Source organism: Melanotaenia boesemani, chromosome 14 (assembly GCF_017639745.1).
Source record: "Melanotaenia boesemani isolate fMelBoe1 chromosome 14, fMelBoe1.pri, whole genome shotgun sequence".
Classification (NCBI taxonomy): domain Eukaryota; kingdom Metazoa; phylum Chordata; class Actinopteri; order Atheriniformes; family Melanotaeniidae; genus Melanotaenia; species Melanotaenia boesemani.
The window spans coordinates 30,939,618-30,960,506 of NC_055695.1; the positions used below are offsets into that span (position 1 = coordinate 30,939,618).

A 20,889-nucleotide genomic window follows, 5' to 3' on the forward strand; every position below is an offset into this window, starting at 1 on the left:
AATTACACATATTTATGTTTGCTTTTCAAGATAATCAACAATGGCCCCTCCACCACTTAAAAAGATTATTAAATGATCATCTGTAGAGATGAGTAGATTAACCCAGAAGAAAAACAGCAGAACAACTGGCGTTCTCACTCAGAGCACGAACAGGATGAAACCAACTTCCAACAAAATTAAAAATATGCAGGAGCTTCAAAATATTCTGCACAGAAACAAAAACACATAATGTCAGCATTTATTTATTTATTTTTACGTTATGGGACAATGAGGGAAGTATGGTGAGCGAGGGGTTAAATAATATAAACTCATGCTTACTTTCATAACTACTATAACTATTTTTTTTTTTTTTTTGTATTTTCTTTACTATTTTACTATAGTTTCCTATAATAATAATAGTTTTTACTTTATTAATTTTGATGGGGAAACTCAGCTCTACATTTAACCCATTTCTAGATGCCCTACAGGGCAATGGGCTGCCATGTTTTGGTGCCCGGGGGGCAGTTGGGGGGGATTAAGAGCCTTGCTCAAGTGCCCATAGTGATTTACCTCTACTGGTAGACTTTTTAAAATAGCTTTTGGTAATTTACAAAGCATTTTGTTATTTGCAGATTATGCTCTAACATTATCATTTTCTGTCCCATCCGTTTTCTTCCACCCATCCGAGGTCGACCTGCAAATGCTGCAGTGATGATTCTGTTTATAACTTTTATAGACAGAATTTCTAGCCGCACCCGAGGTGTTGAGGGGTCTGGTTTGGGTCTCTGCTCTTCGCAAATGATGTAGTTATGTTGCCTTCATCAGCCTGCGATCATTAACTCTTACTGGAGCGATTTGCGGTCGAGTGCGAAGCAGTGGAGTGGAGGTGGAGCGTCCTCTCCAGGTTGGGAATGAGATCCTGCCCGTTCAGGTATCTCAGGGTCTTGTTCATGAGTGAGGGAAGGATGGAGCGAGAGATCAACAGGCAGATTGGTGCTGGGCTGGTGGTAATCATGGACCCTGCATCGGTCTATCGTGGTGAAGACGGAGCTGAACCGAAAATCTCACCATGTGATTTTTTAGAACCACATGTATCACTGTAAAAATGAGGACGAACCGGTTTCAGTGCACATCTTTATTATTATTATTCATTTTCATTTCTGCTGCCATGTCTCTGCACACTGACATTCAGTCTCATGACCTTTTATGGGCATTTTTGGGCACTAACCTGCAAATTATGGACACCTGGCACGGCATTTCAGTCATTTGTTTTTAGGTGTTAACAAACACCTACAGAACTGTCCATTCTGCTCTGAAAATTTATTTTACCCAGCAGTGTTGCTAGGCATAAAGCTCTACTGGGGCACAGGCCCCCTACCACATATCCCCTGTCTCCCATTCACACACACACACACACTGCCCCGTGCCACTGCCACATTCCTACCAAAAATAATGAATGAGACATTAATGGGTGTAACATAGTTATTTTAACAAACATGAACACTTTCAACATGGCAGTATAAGTGCCATAACAAACAATGTCAGAATTCTCTTCATACACACTCCACAGTAATGGTCCATACCTGGTTTTCAGGGTGATAGTTCAACTCATTCTGAACAGTTTGTTTAATTTTTGAGCATTGAAGCGTTCTGCCTGTTTTTCAATTCCACAAAGTGCTCAATCACTTGACTGTGGCTCAACTTTAAGAAAGTCAGGAAGAGTTGTGTCTTGTTTGGATGGTCATCTGGCTTAACTCAGCTTTGGTTTGGAGTGACTGGGTCACTTGTTTTAGATTTTTTTTTTTTTTTTCTTAAGAAATTATTAAAATCTTAATTAAAATTTGAAGCAATTCAAAAGATTTGGCACCCTGTGCGAAAACAAAACAGACAAACAAACAAAAAAAGTGTTATTTCTTTCTGTTTACGTCACAAGTCGGCTTTTCTTTAGTGTGAAAATATTGTTTTATATCATTTATGAGAATTTCTGTTTCACAGAAAGCCGGTAATTTGTTGATAGTCCCTAAACGACAATTTCCTGATATCCATCTATAGAAGTCATGCTATAATATGTTTCAGTTAGTATAAGGTCATTTGGTTTCATTTTAAAAAATAATATAAAATTGACTGTTTTGTGACATGTTACAAGACCTCAAACTGCACTGTGTGTTCACCGCTCACCCGACACACAGGACAGTGACGTGTGTGTGGTTCAGCTGTGCCCCTGAGCTGTATCCTCTATTTGGAGTTAACTCTCTTGCTATACATTTGAGTTGAAGTATATCTTCTCATACATTAATTCTGAATTATCTGAATTAATGTATGATAAATATTTATTGTCGAAAATTAATCATAGCATTTATACTGGGGCATGTTCCAGTAAATGGGGTCTGGCAACACCTCAGGTTTTACCATCTTAAACAATATGCAATTCAAACCTATCAAAAGGTTGATATTTAGCTACTCTATGGCTACCCCTGTATCCAGCATATACAGTTACCGTTCTGCACCAGTAATGAATAGATCTGGTTTTCATTTAAACTCTGTTTCACAACAGCACCCCAAATTTGACTTAACATCAGTGACTACACTGTGGAAGCTCGGGGGGAAAGATAAAGTGATATGCAAGCAGGTAAAAGGCAAGGCAGTTTATTTGTACAGCACATTTCATGTACAGGACAATTCAAAGTGCTTTACATAAAACAAAGACATTACAGATATTTAGAATAGTAAAAGGCATCAACACATAATCACAATAAAATAATAAATTACATTAAAATGATTAAAAGCAAGATAAGTTTAAAAAGTTACCGTGCAGATTTCATGCATAGGCGCATGAGAAAAGAAATGTTTTTAACCTGGATTTAAAAATGTCTACATTTGGGGAAAGTTTAATCTCCACTGGCAGTTTGTTCCACTTGTTTGCAGCATAACAGCTAAATACTGCTTCTCCATGTTTAGTCTGGACTCTGGTCTGGACTAGTTGACCAGAGTCTTTGGATCTAAGAGCTCTGCTAGGTTTATATTCTCTGAACATATCACAGATGTATTCTGGGCCTAAACCATTCTGGGATTTGTAAACAAGCAGAAGGGTTTTAAAATCTATTCTGTGACTGACTGGAAGCCAGTGTAAAGATGTGTTCAGATCTCTTAGTCCTGGTTTAAACTCTAGCAGCAGCGTTCTGGATGAGCTGCAGATGTTTAATGCTCTTTTTAGGAAGTCCTGTTAAAAGACCATTACAGTAATCCAGCCTACTGGAGATGAATGCATGGATGAGTTTCTCTTGGTCTTTCTGGGAGACTAAACTTTTAATTCTGTTGATGTTTCTGAGCGGGTAAAAAGCTTCTTAGTGAAGCTTTGATGTGGCTGCTGAAAGTCAGATCTGAGTCTATCAACACTCCCAGGTTACGAACTTGGTTGGTGATTTTAAGAGCCCGAGTCTCCAGGTGTTTACCAATGCTGACCCTCTTGTCTTTGCTACCAAACAGAATAATCTCAGTTTTGTCTTCATTTAATTGTAGGAAATTCTCCTTCATCCAGGTGTTTATTTGCTCCAGACACTGACACAATAAGTCTGTTGGACTGCAGTCATCTGGTGACAGAGAGACATAAAGTTGTGTATCATCTGCATAACTTTGATAACTAATGCTATAGTTCTGTAATATTTGACCCAGAGGAAGCATATACAAGTTATACAGAAGAGGTCCAAGGACTGACCCCTGGGGGACTCCACAAGTCATGGCCACTCGCTCAGATTCATAGCTGCCGATCGAAACAAAATAACTCCGGCCTTCTAAATAGGACCTGAACCAGTTAAGGACCGCTCCAGAAAGTCCAACCCAGTTTTCCAGCCTGTGCAACAGGATTCTGTGAACAGGTAAAACTGCTTTTGATTCAGTTTATAACATGAAGAGTGATGAGACAAATAAATCGTCTGAGAAATCCATAGCTGCAGACTGCAACTGTTAAGTTTAAATAGTTTAAGCTGGCTGCAGTTTGTAACTTCACCACTAGATGTCAGTACATCCAACAAAGTGGATCTTTGAGAAAATATTCAGCATTTGAAATATATTAGGCCTCTTAAATCTGCATTGTGTTTTGATGATTTTTGTTTTCTTTATCTTAATAGATATTATTAAATGGTCTGTTTTTTCTTAAATGCGTGACAAAACTTTCATCATTAAACAGATGATTTAGTGTGTATACTTTTATGTAGATGATTATTGGAAACAACACTTGTACTGGCTATTGTGTTGTTGTTTATCCTATTAATTTTATCAATAGAAAATAAAGTGGGCATGATTATCCATTGTAGATATCCATTATCTCCACCCTGCAGATCTGCCTCACAAATAAAAAAAAATTCACATTGTTTCAGATCACTGGAATAAAATAAATAATAAAGGCAGCCTACTTGATTTTAGTGTTGGTTCATCGGATGCCGTGGTCCTGGATACATAGAGCAAAAGTCTTTTAATTTCCCATGGAATTGAAAGTTTTCTATGAAAATCAGACCTCTAGTTAAGAGTTCTAGTTCTAGTTCTAGAGTTGATGGAAGTAATCATATAAACATACAACAATGTGAAAAAATGTTCAATATTAAATGTCTATACACATAAAACAATCCAAAAAATATTTCTTTCTTAATCTGGATAAACATACTCTTCTTATTTTTATACAATAGATATTAAATAAATTACATTTACCTTTTATTGGTAATACATTTTGATTTTATCATTGGTGATATTCACAGGGTTAGGGTTATTTTTGGATTTTTGTCTGACAAAAGAAAAGAAAACATCAAAATATCAATTAAGTCTTCTCTGAATAATGATACGTTATGCATTAATTATAGTTAAAAATAAATTATTAGTGAATGAAATCCTCTAAGGTAAAAGAATTTAACCTGGGAGCCAAAAGGGTAGAAGACAAATCATCAAATTGTTCTTCTGTCTTGAACTGACTGAAAGCACCGTTAGAGAAGTTTAAGAACATTAAAACTTTGTGCACATTTTGCAGTGCATTAACTTTTGCTCTGCCTGAACTGCCACAGAACCCTTGTTCTAGCTCATTTACAACTTGTCCTTAGCGGTTGGCCCATGTGCTCGAGCCAAGACAAATTAAATTCATTCTTAGAACTTTGCCACCATCTACTGGTTTTACTGTGTATCACTGGGAGAATTTTCTTTGGAAAAAATCAAGTACGTATTTGCTGCTTTTAAATTCTGTGTAGGCTAATATATTAGGATTGTAAAAATATTTTGTGAAAATTATTTACAGTGTAAATTAAAAAACACTCAATATAAATTAAATATGAACCATTCTGACAAGGCCTTTCATTTTAAATTGCGATTACGACAATTACCACTAATGTCCAGAAGAGGGCGACATGCGCCTTTAATGTTGGTTTGTTGTTGATAAAGACAACGAAGAAGAAGCCATTGCTACTAGCTGTACCAATCTACCTGTAGTTTGGATTTGCTTTGGGCAATATCATGTCAGTTATTTAGTTATTTAATTTTTTCAAAAGGAGTTTGAAAAGATTAAACGCTGAATGAACATCGTCTTGGTCTTTTAAGATTGCATTTTGCATTGTATTACAGTTTACATTCAGGCTTCTTAATGTTGGTTACTGTTAGCACAGAAGCTAGCTCATGTTAGTTTGTTTTGCTAACGAGTAAGGTAATCTAATGACGGCTGCTGAGCTCCGTATCAATAAATGGCACTTGGCAGGTAACGTCGGCGCCATTTGTTTTAATTAGCTCTAATTCAAATAAAATTGGATCAGCTTTCCTAAGCCGCGAGCTGAAAACTCCTTTGCTAGTTTAGCGGCGAGCATCTGAGAGCCGCTGTGCTGGTAATGATATCCGCGGTATGATTCATCTGGTTGTTTGATGGGGCTATTTAGGATCATGATGCCAGCCAAGATTCAGCTTTTAGCTGTTATGGCTTTTGGAGTTGCGATATTCTTGATAGAGAATCAGATCCAGAGACTCGACGAGTCAAGAGCCAAACTCGGTAAGACACGTTAATGATGATCTTTGTGAGAAGTGTATTGCTTTGACAGATTGAGTTAGCTGATTCAGTCTGGGATATTTGCCAAATTAATACAAAAGTTGTTACCTCTAAATACACTGACCGGCCACGTTACCAGCTCCACCTTGCTAGTACTTGTTAAATCCCCTTTTTTTTCTCCAGAACCACCTTAATTCTTAATGTCATAGATTCAGAAAGGTCTTGTAAACCTTTCTCAAAGGTTTTGCTCCATATTGACATGACAGCATCACATAGTTGCTGCAGGTTTGTCGGCTGCATCCATGATGAGAATCTCCCGTTCCACCACATCCCAAAGCTGCTCTACTGGACTGAGATCTGGTGGCTGTGGAGGCCGTTGGAGTCCAGTGAACTCATCGTCATGTTCTAGAAAGCAGGTGGAGATGATCTGAGCTTTGTGACATGGTTTATTATCCTGCTGGAAGTAGCATCAGAAGATGCTACACTGTGGTCATAAAGGGATGGACATGGTCAGCAACAATACTCAGGTAGGCTGTGGTGGTTAAACCAGGCCACGTTGGTACTAAGGGGCCCAAAGTGGGCCAAGAAAATATCCCCCCATCATTACACCAGCAGCAGCCTGAAGCTTTCATCCAAGGCAGGATGGATCCATGTTTTCATGATGTTTCCACCAGATTCTGAGCCTAACATCTGAATGTGGAGCTGAAACGGAAAGTCATCAGACCAGGCAACATTTTTCCATCTTCTATTGTCCAGTGTTGGTGAGTGTGTGTGAATTGTAGCCTCAGTTTCCTGTTCTTAGCTGACAGGAGGCACCCGGTGTGTCTTCTGCTGCTGTAGCCCATCTGCTTCAAGGTTGGACGTGTTGTGTGTTCAGAGACGCTGTTCTGCAGACCTTGGTAGGAACCAGTGCTTACTGGACTTCCTGTTGTCTTTCTATCATCTCCAACCAGTCCAACCATTCTCCTCTGACCTCTGACATCAACAAGACATTCTGGTCCAGACAACTGCTGCTCACTGGATATTTTCTCTTCTTCAGACCATTCTCTGTAAACCCTAGAGATGGTTGTGTGTGGGAATCCCAGTAGATCAGCAGTTTCTGAAATACTCAGAACAACCATGCCACATTCAAAATCACTTACTTCCTCAGTTTGAACTTCACCATGTCTACATGACTAAATGTTGAGTTGCTGCCATGTGAGTGGCTGATTAGATATTTGCGTTAATAAGCAGTTGAGCAGGTGAACCTCACAAAATGGTCAGATAGTGTATGTTAGGCCTTGATATTTTTCTGATGAATGCATCAAACACCTTCTTGTTTGTACAGTGTAATGCAGTGTGCTGCACATAAGAGTAGATTTAGTCTGTCCTTCTGTTCCTCATAGGTACAATGGTGATTGTAAGGTTATATATGAGATGTTGTCCCCCGAACCCTAAATCTTTAATCAAGTTTTAGTCGATTGAAGTTGGTTTAAAAGTCTTAAGTAGACACATTAAGAGACATTACTTAGCTGTTATAATAGTATATTTTTATTAAGGTGCAAGCAGAGTGAAATGGCTGCACCCTTCCTATGAAAACAAACCTACTGAAACTGAAGGTCTGACTGGGCTGCAGAAAGCCGTAGCCAGCCTAGATATTCACAAGGCCACAGTTGTAATTATTGAGTAAGAAGAAGAAGGAGCAAACCCTTTTAATTCTTGTCAATATTACCATCAAAAGCTTAATTATATGATTTGATGTTCTGTTGTGAGAGACTGTGTTGTTTTTCCTTAATGAAGATCTGCTACAAAGCTCCACTGACCTTGTTTCTCATTTATGTGGGAGGGAAGACTCAAGTGTTCACAACTCTTGAGTGTCCACTTCATCTAAAAGCTGAAGATGGCAGCTGCTGGAGCTGCGGCTCACAGCATATACCAGCTGTTTTGTTCTTGGAAATGGGTTTGTATGGAGAAAATTTGAGTTGTCAGGGTCTACTCTTCAGCAAACACCAGTCAGCGCACGCTCAGTTTGGAGAATCAGGGAGTTTTTCTGACAAGTAAGTTAGGCTAAAGCATACTCACAAAGAAAGTGCCCCACCCACCCACCCTGTTTAAAACAACTTCAACCTTCAACTTTTAAAAGAAAGCTGAAGAGCCTCATCTCTGCTTTCCTGCCTCTCGTCAGGTCCAACCCTCCTTCCCTCAAATTCATTTTCTGAAGTCAGTGGAAGGTTCACTCCTTCCACCCACTGCGATAGGGGGTGTTTTGCAAATGAGGAACGATTTGGTGCAGAAATGCATACTTTAGTCACTATCCAGCTGTTGACTAAATCTGGTTACTCTCAACCCCTAAAAGAGCAAAATAGTTACAGCCAAATGTCTGCTTCAGGTTTGGTAAACCAGTGATTTTACCCGCATTAACATGAGATAAATGACTGTCTGTGGACAGCTCAGAACCCCTCAGGATGTGTTGTGCTTTCGTCAGAAGCGTTAATGCCACATATCACGTTTCTGTCTCGTTCAGAGCGCACCATCGCTAGACACGAGGTGGCTGAAGTAGAGCTTCGTCACAGCGAAGATGGCGGAGGGCGGGAGATGTTACCACTGGCTGAAAACGATGACATGGTCATCATCTACAACAGAGTGCCGAAGACGGCCAGCACATCCTTCACCAACATCGCCTACGACCTCTGTGGGAAGAACCGCTTCCATGTCCTGCACATCAACACCACCAAAAACAACCCTGTCATGTCTTTACAGGACCAGGTGGGAATTTTAGTTCACTAGAAGGTGATCCTAGAGCATCAACACGCCTCTTGATTCATTCAAACTTCATTTGAACTAAGAGTATTCTGAGGTCAAGGCCTCATTTAGATTGAAAGCATGATTGTGACCTGGAAGCTCTGTTGTACAGAGATGTGATGCTAATAAAACAGAGAATATAACAAAGAGGTGAGACGGCAGAGAGAGGTGCATCTGCAGCACACATGTTCAGCTTATTAAAGGCCTGCAGGCGCTTTGATCGGCACAACTCAAAGTGGGTAATTAAAAGTAGGAGATGGCTGTGGAGACAAGCTTGTGCTAACATGAAACACTGGAAAATGGAAGCGCTTTATTCATGTATTCAGGCTTGTGATGAGTTTTAAAAAACTTGGAATAAAAATGTTCATTTACATGTTTTTTACAAACCTGAAATGAAAAATTTGTCTTTATGTTGGGAAACACACCGAAATTAGTCCTCTGCTTTCAACCCACCAGTTACACCAGCAGCAGCGGGCTGCCATTTTTTACCAGTTTGGGGGGTGAAGGGCCCACATTACCAACCTAATGATAAGAAAAATAGATAAAACAAATATTACTGGTACTTTTAGTGTCATTTTGTTGTGAAAATTCAACGCAATTATTCCACGAAAAATTGCTGCAGAATTCCCTGTCTGGTCTTGCAACTCATTACCAACACATGTAAATCAGTGTGTTACTCCACATTACTTAACTTGCATCTGCAGTTGTTTTGTTTTAATATGTGTTCATCCCTCTATGTATTTGTTTCCAGGCTAAACATAATAAAACCTGATATTTGCTGCCTATTAGGCTGAGCACTCGCTGCTGTCAGTGCAGCTCAGGTCACAGTGTAAACGCCCTAAAGCTGTACTATTGTTATGTCAGCCTGTCAGTGCCAAGGTAATATCCTGTCTGCCATCTCACAATAGCCACACGTTGCTTCACACACACACACACACACTCTGAACATGATCAGATGGAGATGAGTGGGAATGATTCGGTCTGCAAGCACATCACAGCTCATTCTGTAGCAACATTTATATCCAGCCAAAACAGAAACAACTTCACTCTCTCACATTGTAACTGGACGGCTTGCATCCACCACGACACCCAGCGTGGACATTTTGTTGTTGCTGTGTTTTCCTGCTGCTCTGTAATGAATTCCCATTATCTTCGTCTACAGGTGCGCTTTGTTCGGAACGTCACTACATGGAGACAGATGAAGCCAGGCTTCTACCACGGTCACGTTGCTTATCTGGACTTCTCCAAGTAAGGCGCTTCATTTCCTGTAATACCATTAATATCCAGATTAGTTACCCGCAGTTAGCGGAGCAGATAAAGGGAGGTCATGTATTGATTGCTAACTGGTGCTGTAGTGTTGATTAACAGCATTGTTGTTCTTATCTCACCTGACACTATCAACCCACTGATCACAGCTAATTAATCTAATGGTCTAAGTGTTTTCTCTTTGAGAGAAAGAGCCTGTTGACTTGCCCCCCTCCCCCATCCCGTCAGCTTTCACTGACGGAGTACATGAAAATGAAGCACTGAGGCAACTCCGGTCCTCGAGGGCCGGTATCCTGCAGGTTTTCATTGTTTCCCTGATCTAACACACCTGACTGAAATTAATGGGTTTTTGTGAAGAAGTTGACAAGAAGCTGTTGGATCCATTTGATTTTATTCAGGTGTGTTAAATCAGGGAAACAATGAAAACCTACAGGATTCCGGCCCTCGAGGACCGGAGTTTGACACCCCCGCACTAAGGCTTTCATACTTCATTTCAATTCAGCTTTCTTTGTACGGGACAAATTCAGGATAAAATCACGTCAGGGTGCTTTTAATCCAGTTCATTTCATTTTAGTCCAATTTAAAATTCTACTGTATGGTCCCCAATATTAGACTTAATAACTGTCTCTATAAACCAGTTCATAAGAAAACCATCAGAACCAGAGCCAGGAAAGAAAACCTCCATCAGAACCAGAACCAGGAAAGAAAACCTCCCATCAGAACCAGAACCAGGAAAGAAAACCTCCATCAGAACCAGAACCAGGAGAGAAAAACTCCATCAGAACCAGAACCAGGAAAGAAAACCTCAATCAGAACCAGAACCAGGAGAGAAAAACTCCATCAAAAACAGAACCAGGAGAGAAAAACTCCATCAGAACCAGAACCAGGAGAGAAAAAGAACCAGAACCAGGAAAGAAAACCTCCATCAGAACCAGAAGAGAAAACCTCCATCAGAACCAGAACCAGGAGAGAAAAATTCCACCAGAACCAGGAAAGAAAACCTCCATCAGAACCAGAACCAGGAGAGAAAAATTCCATCAGAACCAGGTGAGAAAACCTCCATCAGAACCAGGAGAGAAAAACTCCATCAGAACCAGAACCAGGAAAGAAAACCTCCATCAGAACCAGGAGAGAAAACCTCCATCAGAACCAGAACCAGGGAAGAAAACCTCCATCAGAACCAGGAGAGAAAAACTCCATCAGAACCAGAACCAGGAAAGAAAACCTCCGTCAGAGCCAGGAGAGAAAACCTCCATCAGAACCAGAACCAGGAAAGAAAACCTCCCATCAGAACCAGAACCAGGAAAGAAAACCTCCATCAGAACCAGAACCAGGAGAGAAAAACTCCATCAGAACCAGAACCAGGAAAGAAAACCTCAATCAGAACCAGAACCAGGAGAGAAAAACTCCATCAAAAACAGAACCAGGAGAGAAAAACTCCATCAGAACCAGAACCAGGAGAGAAAAAGAACCAGAACCAGGAAAGAAAACCTCCATCAGAACCAGAAGAGAAAACCTCCATCAGAACCAGAACCAGGAGAGAAAAATTCCACCAGAACCAGGAAAGAAAACCTCCATCAGAACCAGAACCAGGAGAGAAAAATTCCATCAGAACCAGGTGAGAAAACCTCCATCAGAACCAGGAGAGAAAAACTCCATCAGAACCAGAACCAGGAAAGAAAACCTCCATCAGAACCAGGAGAGAAAACCTCCATCAGAACCAGAACCAGGGAAGAAAACCTCCATCAGAACCAGGAGAGAAAAACTCCATCAGAACCAGAACCAGGAAAGAAAACCTCCGTCAGAGCCAGGAGAGAAAACCTCCATCAGAACCAGAACCATGAGAGAAAACCTCCATCAGAACCAGAACCAGGAGAGAAAAACTGCATCAGAACCAGGAGAAAACCTCCATCAGAACCAGGAAACAAAACCTCCCTCAGAACCATGAGAGAAAACCTCCATCAAAACCAGAACCAGGAAAGCAAACCTCCATCAGAACCAGAACCAGGAGAGAAAACCTCAATTAGAACCAGAACCAGGTTGGAAAGTGTCCATCAGGACCAGAACCAGGTTGGAAAACATCCATCAGGACCAGAACCAGGAAAGAAAACCTCCATCAGAACCAGAACCAGGAAAGAAAACCTCCATCAGAACCATGAGAGAAAAACTCCATCAGAACCAGGAGAGAAAACCTCCCTCAGAACCATGAGAGAAAACCTCCATCAAAGCCAGAACCAGGAAAGAAAACCTCCATCAGGACCATGAGAGAAAAACTCCATCAAAACCAGGAAAGAAAACCTCCCTCAGAACCATGAGAGAAAAACTCCATCAGAAACAGTAAAGAAAACCTCCACCAGAACCAGAACCAGGAAAGAAAACCTCCATCAGAACCAGAACCAGGAGAGAAAAACTGCATCAGAACCAGGAGAAAACCTCCATCAGAACCAGAACCAGGAAAGAAAACCTCAATCAGAACCAGAACCAGGAGAGAAAACCTCCATCAGAACCACGAGAGAAAAACTCCATCAAAACCAGAACCATGAGAGAAAAACTCCATCAGAACCAGGAAAGAAAACCTCCATCAGAACCATGAGAGAAAACCTCCATCAAAACCAGAACCAGGAGAGAAAACCTCCATCAAAACCAGAACCAGGAAAGAAAACCTCCATCAGTACCACGAGAGAAAACCTCCATCAGAACCATGAGAGAAAACCTCCATCAAAACCAGAACCAGGAAAGAAAACCTCCATCAGAACCAGAACCAGGAGAGAAAACCTCCATTAGAACCAGAACCAGGTCGAAAGTCTCCATCAGGACCAGAACCAGGTTGGAAAACCTCCATCAGGACCAGAACCAGGAAAGAAAACCTCCATCAGAACCAGAACCAGGAAAGAAAACCTCCATCAGAACCAGAACCAGGAGAGAAAACCTCCATTAGAACCAGAGCCAGGTTGGAAAGTCTCCCATCAGGATCAGAACCAGGTGGGAAAGTCTCCATCAGGACCAGGAAGGAGGGCCGGGTGGAGAGGACAGGAAAGAACGTTAAACATAACTCTAATCGAGGGATTCCTGCTGAGAAACACGAAGGAAAACATGAATAAACAACAGCAACGTCAGATAATGTGGCATTACAGCAGCAGAACTGAAGGTACAGCAGATGTAGCTATTTACATACATAAAGAGAGCATAAATGATCCCAAAGGATCACAGAGCCAGCCCCAACTATTTGTTTTATCCAAAAGGAACGTTTTAAGCCTGATCTTAAAGGTAGAGTGGGTGTCTGCTTTCTGAAGCCAAACAGATGGGCGTGATAAATGAAGGTTTTGCCTCCCATTCTACTCCTGCAGTCTGAGAGTGAGGTGCTCAGTTGGGAATATCTGGAACTCTGAGATTTCTGAGAGTATCTGAAAGTGTTGCCAGAATGAGTGTGTCTTTATGATTTTGTCCAGATATGGTGTGAAGGGAAAGCCAATGTACATAAATGTGGTCCGGGATCCTATAGAGCGCCTTGTATCCTACTACTACTTCCTTCGCTTCGGTGATGACTACAGACCAGGCCTACGACGAAGGAAACAAGGCGACAAGAAGGTCAGTGTTTGCTGCTCACAAGACTTATGTCTAATAAGTTTTTCTCTTTTAGATGTTACACTAACTGTTATTCCTGCCTTGTTTCAGACCTTCGATGAGTGCGTGTCATCGGGGGGGTCAGACTGTGCTCCTGAGAAGCTCTGGCTGCAGATACCCTTCTTCTGCGGCCACCATTCAGAGTGCTGGTGAGTTCCCCTTTAAAATCTCAGGACACGCAGGGCAGTTTCGGATTTAACGTGAGCTTATTTTTATAGGAATCTGGGCAGAAGAGAACTAGCACATCTGAATCCAATTACTTATATTTGCTTTCATGGTCTGTGAGCAGTGAAATATGTATTATACAAATACAATTCATTGAAATTAATAAAAAGATAAACACTGTAACCCAATGACTTCAGTCTTTACATGACTCAGCATTTTTGTTGCCCAGCAATATTAGAATAAATAACATTAAATGTAAATGAAACATAATTTTCAGTGCAAAATAAATACAACACACCAAATAAATGTCAGTTCCATCCATCATGTTTTCCTATCTCCTGATACCAATGTGAGGCTGACATATTTGCATTTCATGTTCTTAAACTCATCATCTGATATTTTCTTGCAGGAATGCAGGCAGTAGATGGGCGCTGGAGCAGGCTAAATACAACCTGGTGAATGAGTACATGTTAGTAGGAGTCACTGAGGAGCTGGAAGACTTCATCATGATCCTGGAGGCGGCGCTCCCACGCTTCTTCAAGGGAGCCACGGAGCTCTACAGAACAGGTAGATCCTCTAAAACAGTGGTTCTGGGCAACAATTAAAATTTTTTAATCGCGATTAACTGCATTGTTATGAGCAAAATGTCCTTTTCCTTTAAAAGAAGCCCTACTGCTATATGAAGAAAATGCAATAAAATTTGGTTTACAAACACTAAATCAGCGGTCTCCAACCTGCAGCTCCGGACTTCCGTAGCAACTTAAGTTTTTTCCATGGAATAATTACATTGAATTTCCACAACATAATGACACTTATAGTACAAGTAATATTTATTTTATCTGTTTTTCTTATCATTAGGTTGGAAACCTTTTTTTTTTAACATCATTTTCCACAAATATATATCCCACAGAAAAAAGTCTGTCTATCCTCTTTTTGCACATTAACAATATGCACAATAACTTCCATCAATGCACCTTCGGGGCTTCATTATCCAGATTTCTGGCCTATAAATTCTCTACCTTTGCATTCTTAGCTTGACTGTTTAGCTTCACCTCTTGCGCCTGCACCCTCCGCTACCGGGAGTTAAGGGATTAACATCCGGTTTTATGGGTGTAACGTCGGGTCTGTAAATGTAAATATAAAAATGTGGTATCCACAGGAAGTCCAGAATCTCAGGTAACAGCTCAGTAAAACCATTTCTATGTCCACCAAACACAGTTAAGACAACAAACAACTAAAAGACCAGGCACACAAAGTCAGAAAAAAACAACCCCTGCAGGTGCAGAGGTGAAGCTAAACAGTTAAGCTAAGAATGAAGGTTAGAGAATTTATAGGCCAGAAATCTGGATAATGAAGCAGTGAAGGTGCATGGATGGAAGTTATTGTGCATATTGTGAATATTTCTCTCTCCTCACCATCTAGAAGCTGTGAGATTCTCATCCTGCTTTCTGTCTGTTCACCTGATGCTGATATTCATCACATATTGTTCCTTCTGTGTTTAGAAGGAAGCAGCTTCACAGCTTTAAATTCATCCTGCTGACTTTTTACCTTTTAGTTAGTAAATCCTGAATATTTCATCCTTCTTTCTCATAAATATTTAATTTTATGAATATATATGAAGAAATATTTTAACTGTTGCTGTTTAAAAAGAAAACTGCTGCTAAACCTGTTTATGTGTTTAGTGCAGGGGTCTGCAGCCTTTCCAATCCAAAGAGCCATTTTTCCCTCAGCCAGCTAAATAAAACTACTTTAGAGATGCAAATGTTACGAGACTTTTCAAAAAGGCAAGTTAATATATATTTAAATGAAGAGCCACCATAGGATATTTGTTATTTTTGAAGAACCACATTTTTATTTACATTTTAAGGTTTTAAAATAAAGAAAAACATAAAACCTTTATAAAAAGAGGATAAATAGACTTTCTTCTAAGGGATGTAGATATTTGTGGAAAATTATGTAAAGTTAAAAAGAAAAAAAAATGTCCCTGGTTTCCAACCTTATGACAAGAAAGACTAAAAAAAATATTTTAGCCACGTATTTAGAGACATTGTGGAAGGTCCAGAGAGACACTTGCTGCTACAGAGTCACAGGTTAGAGACCTCTGATGTTTGTAAACCAAAATTTACTGTATTTTCTTTATATAGCTGTAGGCCTTCTTTTAAAGGGAAGAGAGTAACAATTAATCGCGATTAATATATATATATATATATATATATATATATATATATATATACACACACACACACACACAAACTGTGTTTGGTTTGGAGTCTTTTAGCGGAGTTTCTTCCCATCATGTTGCTACGCTACGAATAAATGACAATAAAGCTTTGAGTTGAATATTTACTGCAGTGGTGAGATGTAGTAAAGCTGTTTGTGTTGCTCCAGGGAAGAAGTCCCATCTGAGGAAGACCACTGAGAAGAAGCCCCCCACCAAAGAGACTATCGCCAAGCTGCAGCAGTCCGACATCTGGAAAATGGAAAATGAGTTCTACGAGTTTGCACTGGAACAGTTTCAGTTTGTCCGTGCTCACTCCGTCAGGGAAAAAGACGGCGAACTTTACGTGCTGGTGCAGAGCTTTTTCTATGAAAAGATCTACCCCAAAGTGAACTGATGGCGAGGAGGATTGTACGAGAACTTCACGGGAACCCTGAGAGAAGAGCTGCTTTCTTATAAACTGCTGGTGCTGCTGTTGAGTAGACTGACCTGCCAACCGCTACTGTAAGAAAGATTCCTCTGAGAGTAACGGTCACAGATGATGGCTGAGAGAATAAGCCACTAATGGAAGCTAGTTCATCAAGTGGAAACTTGTATTTAAACCTGACTTTCTGGAACGAGGGAACCAAGTCGTCTGGTTTATGTTTTATACTGATTGCACATGAAATTTTAAGTGAACCAATAATTGTTTACGGATCTCTGATAGTCAAGGCTGCATTTGTACACATGTAGGAACATGCAGTCCACATGTTTTTGGACTAAATGGTAAAAGAAAAAAAGTTGTATTATTCGGTTTTGCTTTGTTTTTCTCTGTTGATGTTGATTTGTACACATTGGACATGTATCAGACTTTATCACAGAGATATAAATGTGCATCTTTGATATGATAGCTGCTGTTTATAGGCTGTGTAGGGACTTAGCCAGAGTTAGGGATGGCTACTAATCAGACATGACTACAGGGTTATTTTAGTTGGGAAGATACTGTTAGTGCCTTTACTATAATATCACACTTAGGGGTCACCCTCCAGTGATCCCACAGTCAGATTTTAGTGTTTTGTTTTTTCTCTTAACACTGTGATGTTCCACACTTGCAGCCAGAATATAAAAACATGACTTTAAATGACTTGGTTTGATTATTTTCCCAACTTGTCTTATCAAGAGTTGTTTTTATCTTTTGTGTTGGATCTATTCAGTTAGTTTATTTATTTATTTTAATCCTGTGAAATAGAATTCCTTAACAAAATTCCAGGATAAGACACAAAAATTTCTATTTACCATAGTATACAATATTATTGTTTCTTCCATTCACTTCAATTTATTTATATCATGCCATTTTTTTATGTCATCTCAGGGGACTTTAACCATAAGCAGGATCCGACTGCTCTCATTTAACAGTTCTGTCCCAACTTTTTCCCAATTTACTGGCTTCCCAATGGTAGTCCCATCACAGCAGCTGAGATGAATAAATGAGAATAAAACTGTGAATTAAATATTTACTACAGTATTAGCTGCAGTCATATAAAAATAAACAGGAAATTAAAATCAATATTTCAGTTGCTTTCATTCCCCAGCAGGGTTAATTGTTATAGTATGACATGAAGATTAAAGAAAAGTGCTATTTGTTAGATCTGACTTGATTTGTACCGTCTAAATATCGCACACACGCTGCTGTAGGTACAGTGTGTGTGAAGATAGTGTGAGGATCATCATGTGAATGACCAAATACCATCTTTTTAACTGATCGATACTTCCATAGATCTTTTCTAGTCATATTTGGACCAAGCACTGTTAGACCTCATGTCACATTCACCCATTCACACACACACTCACACAGCACTTCCATGTACCACCTGGATTTAACTAAACAAACAGGTAAGAGCTTCTCATTGGATAATTCCTGCATGGATGGTGATGTTTCAGCTGCAACATGTTATTTAAGCTGAACTGATCCAATGAGCAGCTTCTCATTTCTTAAACAACTGTGTGGGAAGACCCATCCCATGTTTATGGAAAAGATGTCAGTCTGTTTCAGAAGGGTCAAATTATCTGGATCAAACAGAGGAAACATCTAAGGAGATGCAGAAACTACTAAAACTGGGTTAAGAATGGTCCAGTTCATTATTAAAAACTGAAAGGTTAGTGGGAAACCATCATCTTCCAGGAAGAAATGTAGTCAGAAAAACATCTTGGATGATGGTGATCGGAGGTCAATTAAACTGGTGTATACATCTTGGCATGATTAAACAAAGCTCATCCTGTTCTATATGTCTACAATATCATTGTTTATGAAACCTTCCATTAACTTAAAATCAGGTTATTTATAGCACCAGTTCAAAACAAAAAGTCATCTCAGGACAGGTTCAGCTCAGCCCCTTCTAGAAAGAGGCTGAATGTACACTTATTTTTAAATATACATCTAGCTTACTTAAGTCTTGTATTCACCACCGGAGGCAAAATATGCCTGATTTTCTTCTGCTTGTCTGGGTTTGGGTCACAGAGATAACAGACCTGTACTATGACACTGGATTTTCTCTTATCAAAGTAACTTCAGAGTTAACCCGGGTTTTCTCTCTTAAAATGCTGGTTCACTACATACTGGGGTAAATCAACATGGTAGCTTGCGCTGAACAGCTAAAGTTCTCCGGAGCAGGTTATGTTCTGGATAAGAGATCCAGAGTGTAAAAGCACCACCTCCTGACCAATCAGCTGTCTTGGAAAATGGCATTCCCATTCTTAGAACATCCCATCCACGTTGGTGCGAGGATCATGAGAGCAGCGCTTAGGAGAGAAAGAGTTTCTAGAGATAGATGCATCCTTTTGATGACATCCTATATGAAAGGATGGACTGTGCTACATCTGTCAACTGATGGGCGGCAAACGATATCAAAGAAATTCCAGTGGTTTCATCTATATAACAGAGACAATAGGTACGTATACATGGAGCACTTCTGATCCAATCGAATGTCCAATCAGAATAAAAATGTACCATGTAAAATTGTCAGCTGATATGATTGGCCTCGATCGGAAAGAATTTTTAGTATTATTGGGTGGTGTGGTTTAAACATTTTCACGATTGGATAAGCAGGAATTAAAACCAGGTCTACACTGGGTCCACTCCTTTACCCTCAGCTTGGCGAAGACCTGGGGAGAAGCGATGACGAGCGGTGGAGGAGTTTGCTGTTTCAATGGAGAAGAAAGCGTTTGCAGGCATACGCTTTACCAAAACAAAAGAGGCCTGGGTCTTTCAGAGCAAAATTGATCATTACAATAAAATAATGGTAATAAAGCCATAATTTTGTGCACATTTCTTTCATGTAGTAGTCTGCAAAGTGCAACAGTGTCCATTGGAGGTCTCTTAACATAGAAGGACAATCAGTTAGAGTGAAACATAACTTTGCTGCTTAGAGCAGCTGAAAGAATCATAATATCAGCAGACAGTGTTTGAGGAATCACATTAATGCAAAGTTATCAACTGAACATCAACATTATTTATCAAGTTGGGACATTTTCTAAGTTTATCTGTAGACACACTGATTTCTTTGTTCCATTGACATGGTAAAAAGGGCGATCTCGCTGAACAAGCCGCCGGATCTAAGCGGGTCATCCGGCTGATGCCCCAGCTGATTGCCCCATTTAAATTGAGAGAAAACTCCGCCCACCCGGCTTGCCACTGGGTCACCAGGGCAGTAAATGGTGCGGACTGAAGGAGTTGAGGATTTTTTGTGTTCTGTGATATGGATAAGCACCAAGAGAGGGCAATACAGAACTGCATGCTACAATGAGTTAGTTGTAACAGTAAAGAAAAGAAGAAGAAGAAGAAGAAAAGTTAGAAGTGAAGAATAGTAATGTTGTACTGCTACTTCTTTAACACATTCTACTAAATACCACATTTTTGATGAGGATGATCGTTTCCGTACCTTTACCTGCACCTTTTATGCCCTGCCCAAGCAAACCTACTATCATCTTCACTGCGTGGTTGAAGATATTTGAGAACTTCATGCTAGTTATTGGTGCTACCGGGGATACCATGACTGTTTCATACTTTGCCGGATGCAGGTACAACTCTCTGCTGTGGAGGGACTGAAAAATAAATTTGTTCTTAGAGTAAATGTGATTACAGAACATCACAAATTTGGACAGAGGATACAGAGACCTGGGGCCTCGTTTACAAAACGGTGGCATCTGCGGCGCTAAAACGAAATGCAGCGCACTTCAACTTTCAGATTTATAAAAGCGTGCACACACACATCTTATGACTGTTTCCGTATATAAATCGGAATCAACTCTAAAGTTGGCGCATGTGAAGGAACGCCTTCCCACGCCCACATGGTGGATTTAAATGGTCAGGTGAACGCCGAATATTCATCACATCATTTGCATGACAACTCGGGAGGGAAAAAGAGGGAAGAAGCAGAGATAGAGATCCTGATGGACCATGTAGAAAAACGTAAAAATGTTTAATTGGTAGGCAAGGCGTGAGCATTATTTGTATCAGAAAGGCAGAATAATGGCAGCAGGTGGCAGATGCTGTCATCGCCTTGTCAGAAGGCAAGACAGCCAGAGGCATTGTATGGTGCAGCTGGGTATCTCAGTCGGTTGGGCATCTGTCTGTCATGCAGGAGATCGAAGTTTGAATCACACAGGGGTGAACAGTAACATCTTCCAGCTGGGGCTTTAGGCAAGACGCTACAGCCCACGGTAAGTCGTTTTGGAGAAAAGTGTCTGCTAAATGACAGTAATGATGCCTGTAATGTAGTCTTTTGTTTTAATGTAAAAATAAATATGTAAAGATACAACTGAGATTGTTAGCAGTTAATTTAGTGTTAAATAATATTTCTTTTTA

The 20,889-nt window shown here is 40.1% G+C and overlaps 1 protein-coding gene across 1 annotated transcript; it reads left to right on the forward strand.

Annotated features, from left to right (window-relative positions):
• Window positions 1–5,414: 5,414 nt before the first annotated feature.
• Window positions 5,415–17,135, forward strand: hs2st1b (heparan sulfate 2-O-sulfotransferase 1b). The gene is made up of 7 exons (XM_042005614.1): window positions 5,415–5,995; window positions 8,496–8,737; window positions 9,936–10,021; window positions 13,489–13,627; window positions 13,715–13,812; window positions 14,238–14,395; window positions 16,217–17,135. The coding sequence occupies exons 1-7, from the start codon at window positions 5,872–5,874 to the stop codon at window positions 16,441–16,443; spliced, it is 1,074 nt and encodes a 357-aa protein (XP_041861548.1). The 5' UTR covers window positions 5,415–5,871; the 3' UTR covers window positions 16,444–17,135.
• The last annotated feature ends 3,754 nt before the right edge of the window (window positions 17,136–20,889 follow it).

What these genes read in the sequence shown, in the direction of transcription:
- hs2st1b (XM_042005614.1), top strand. Translation starts at nt 5,872, where the DNA reads ATGGGGCTATTTAGGATCATGATGCCAGCCAAGATTCAGCTTTTAGCT. An exon ending in GGAAACAAGGCGACAAGAAG is followed by an intron (nt 13,628 to 13,714) that starts GTCAGTGTTTGC and finishes GCCTTGTTTCAG; the next exon opens with ACCTTCGATGAGTGCGTGTC. An exon ending in CACGGAGCTCTACAGAACAG is followed by an intron (nt 14,396 to 16,216) that starts GTAGATCCTCTA and finishes GTGTTGCTCCAG; the next exon opens with GGAAGAAGTCCCATCTGAGG.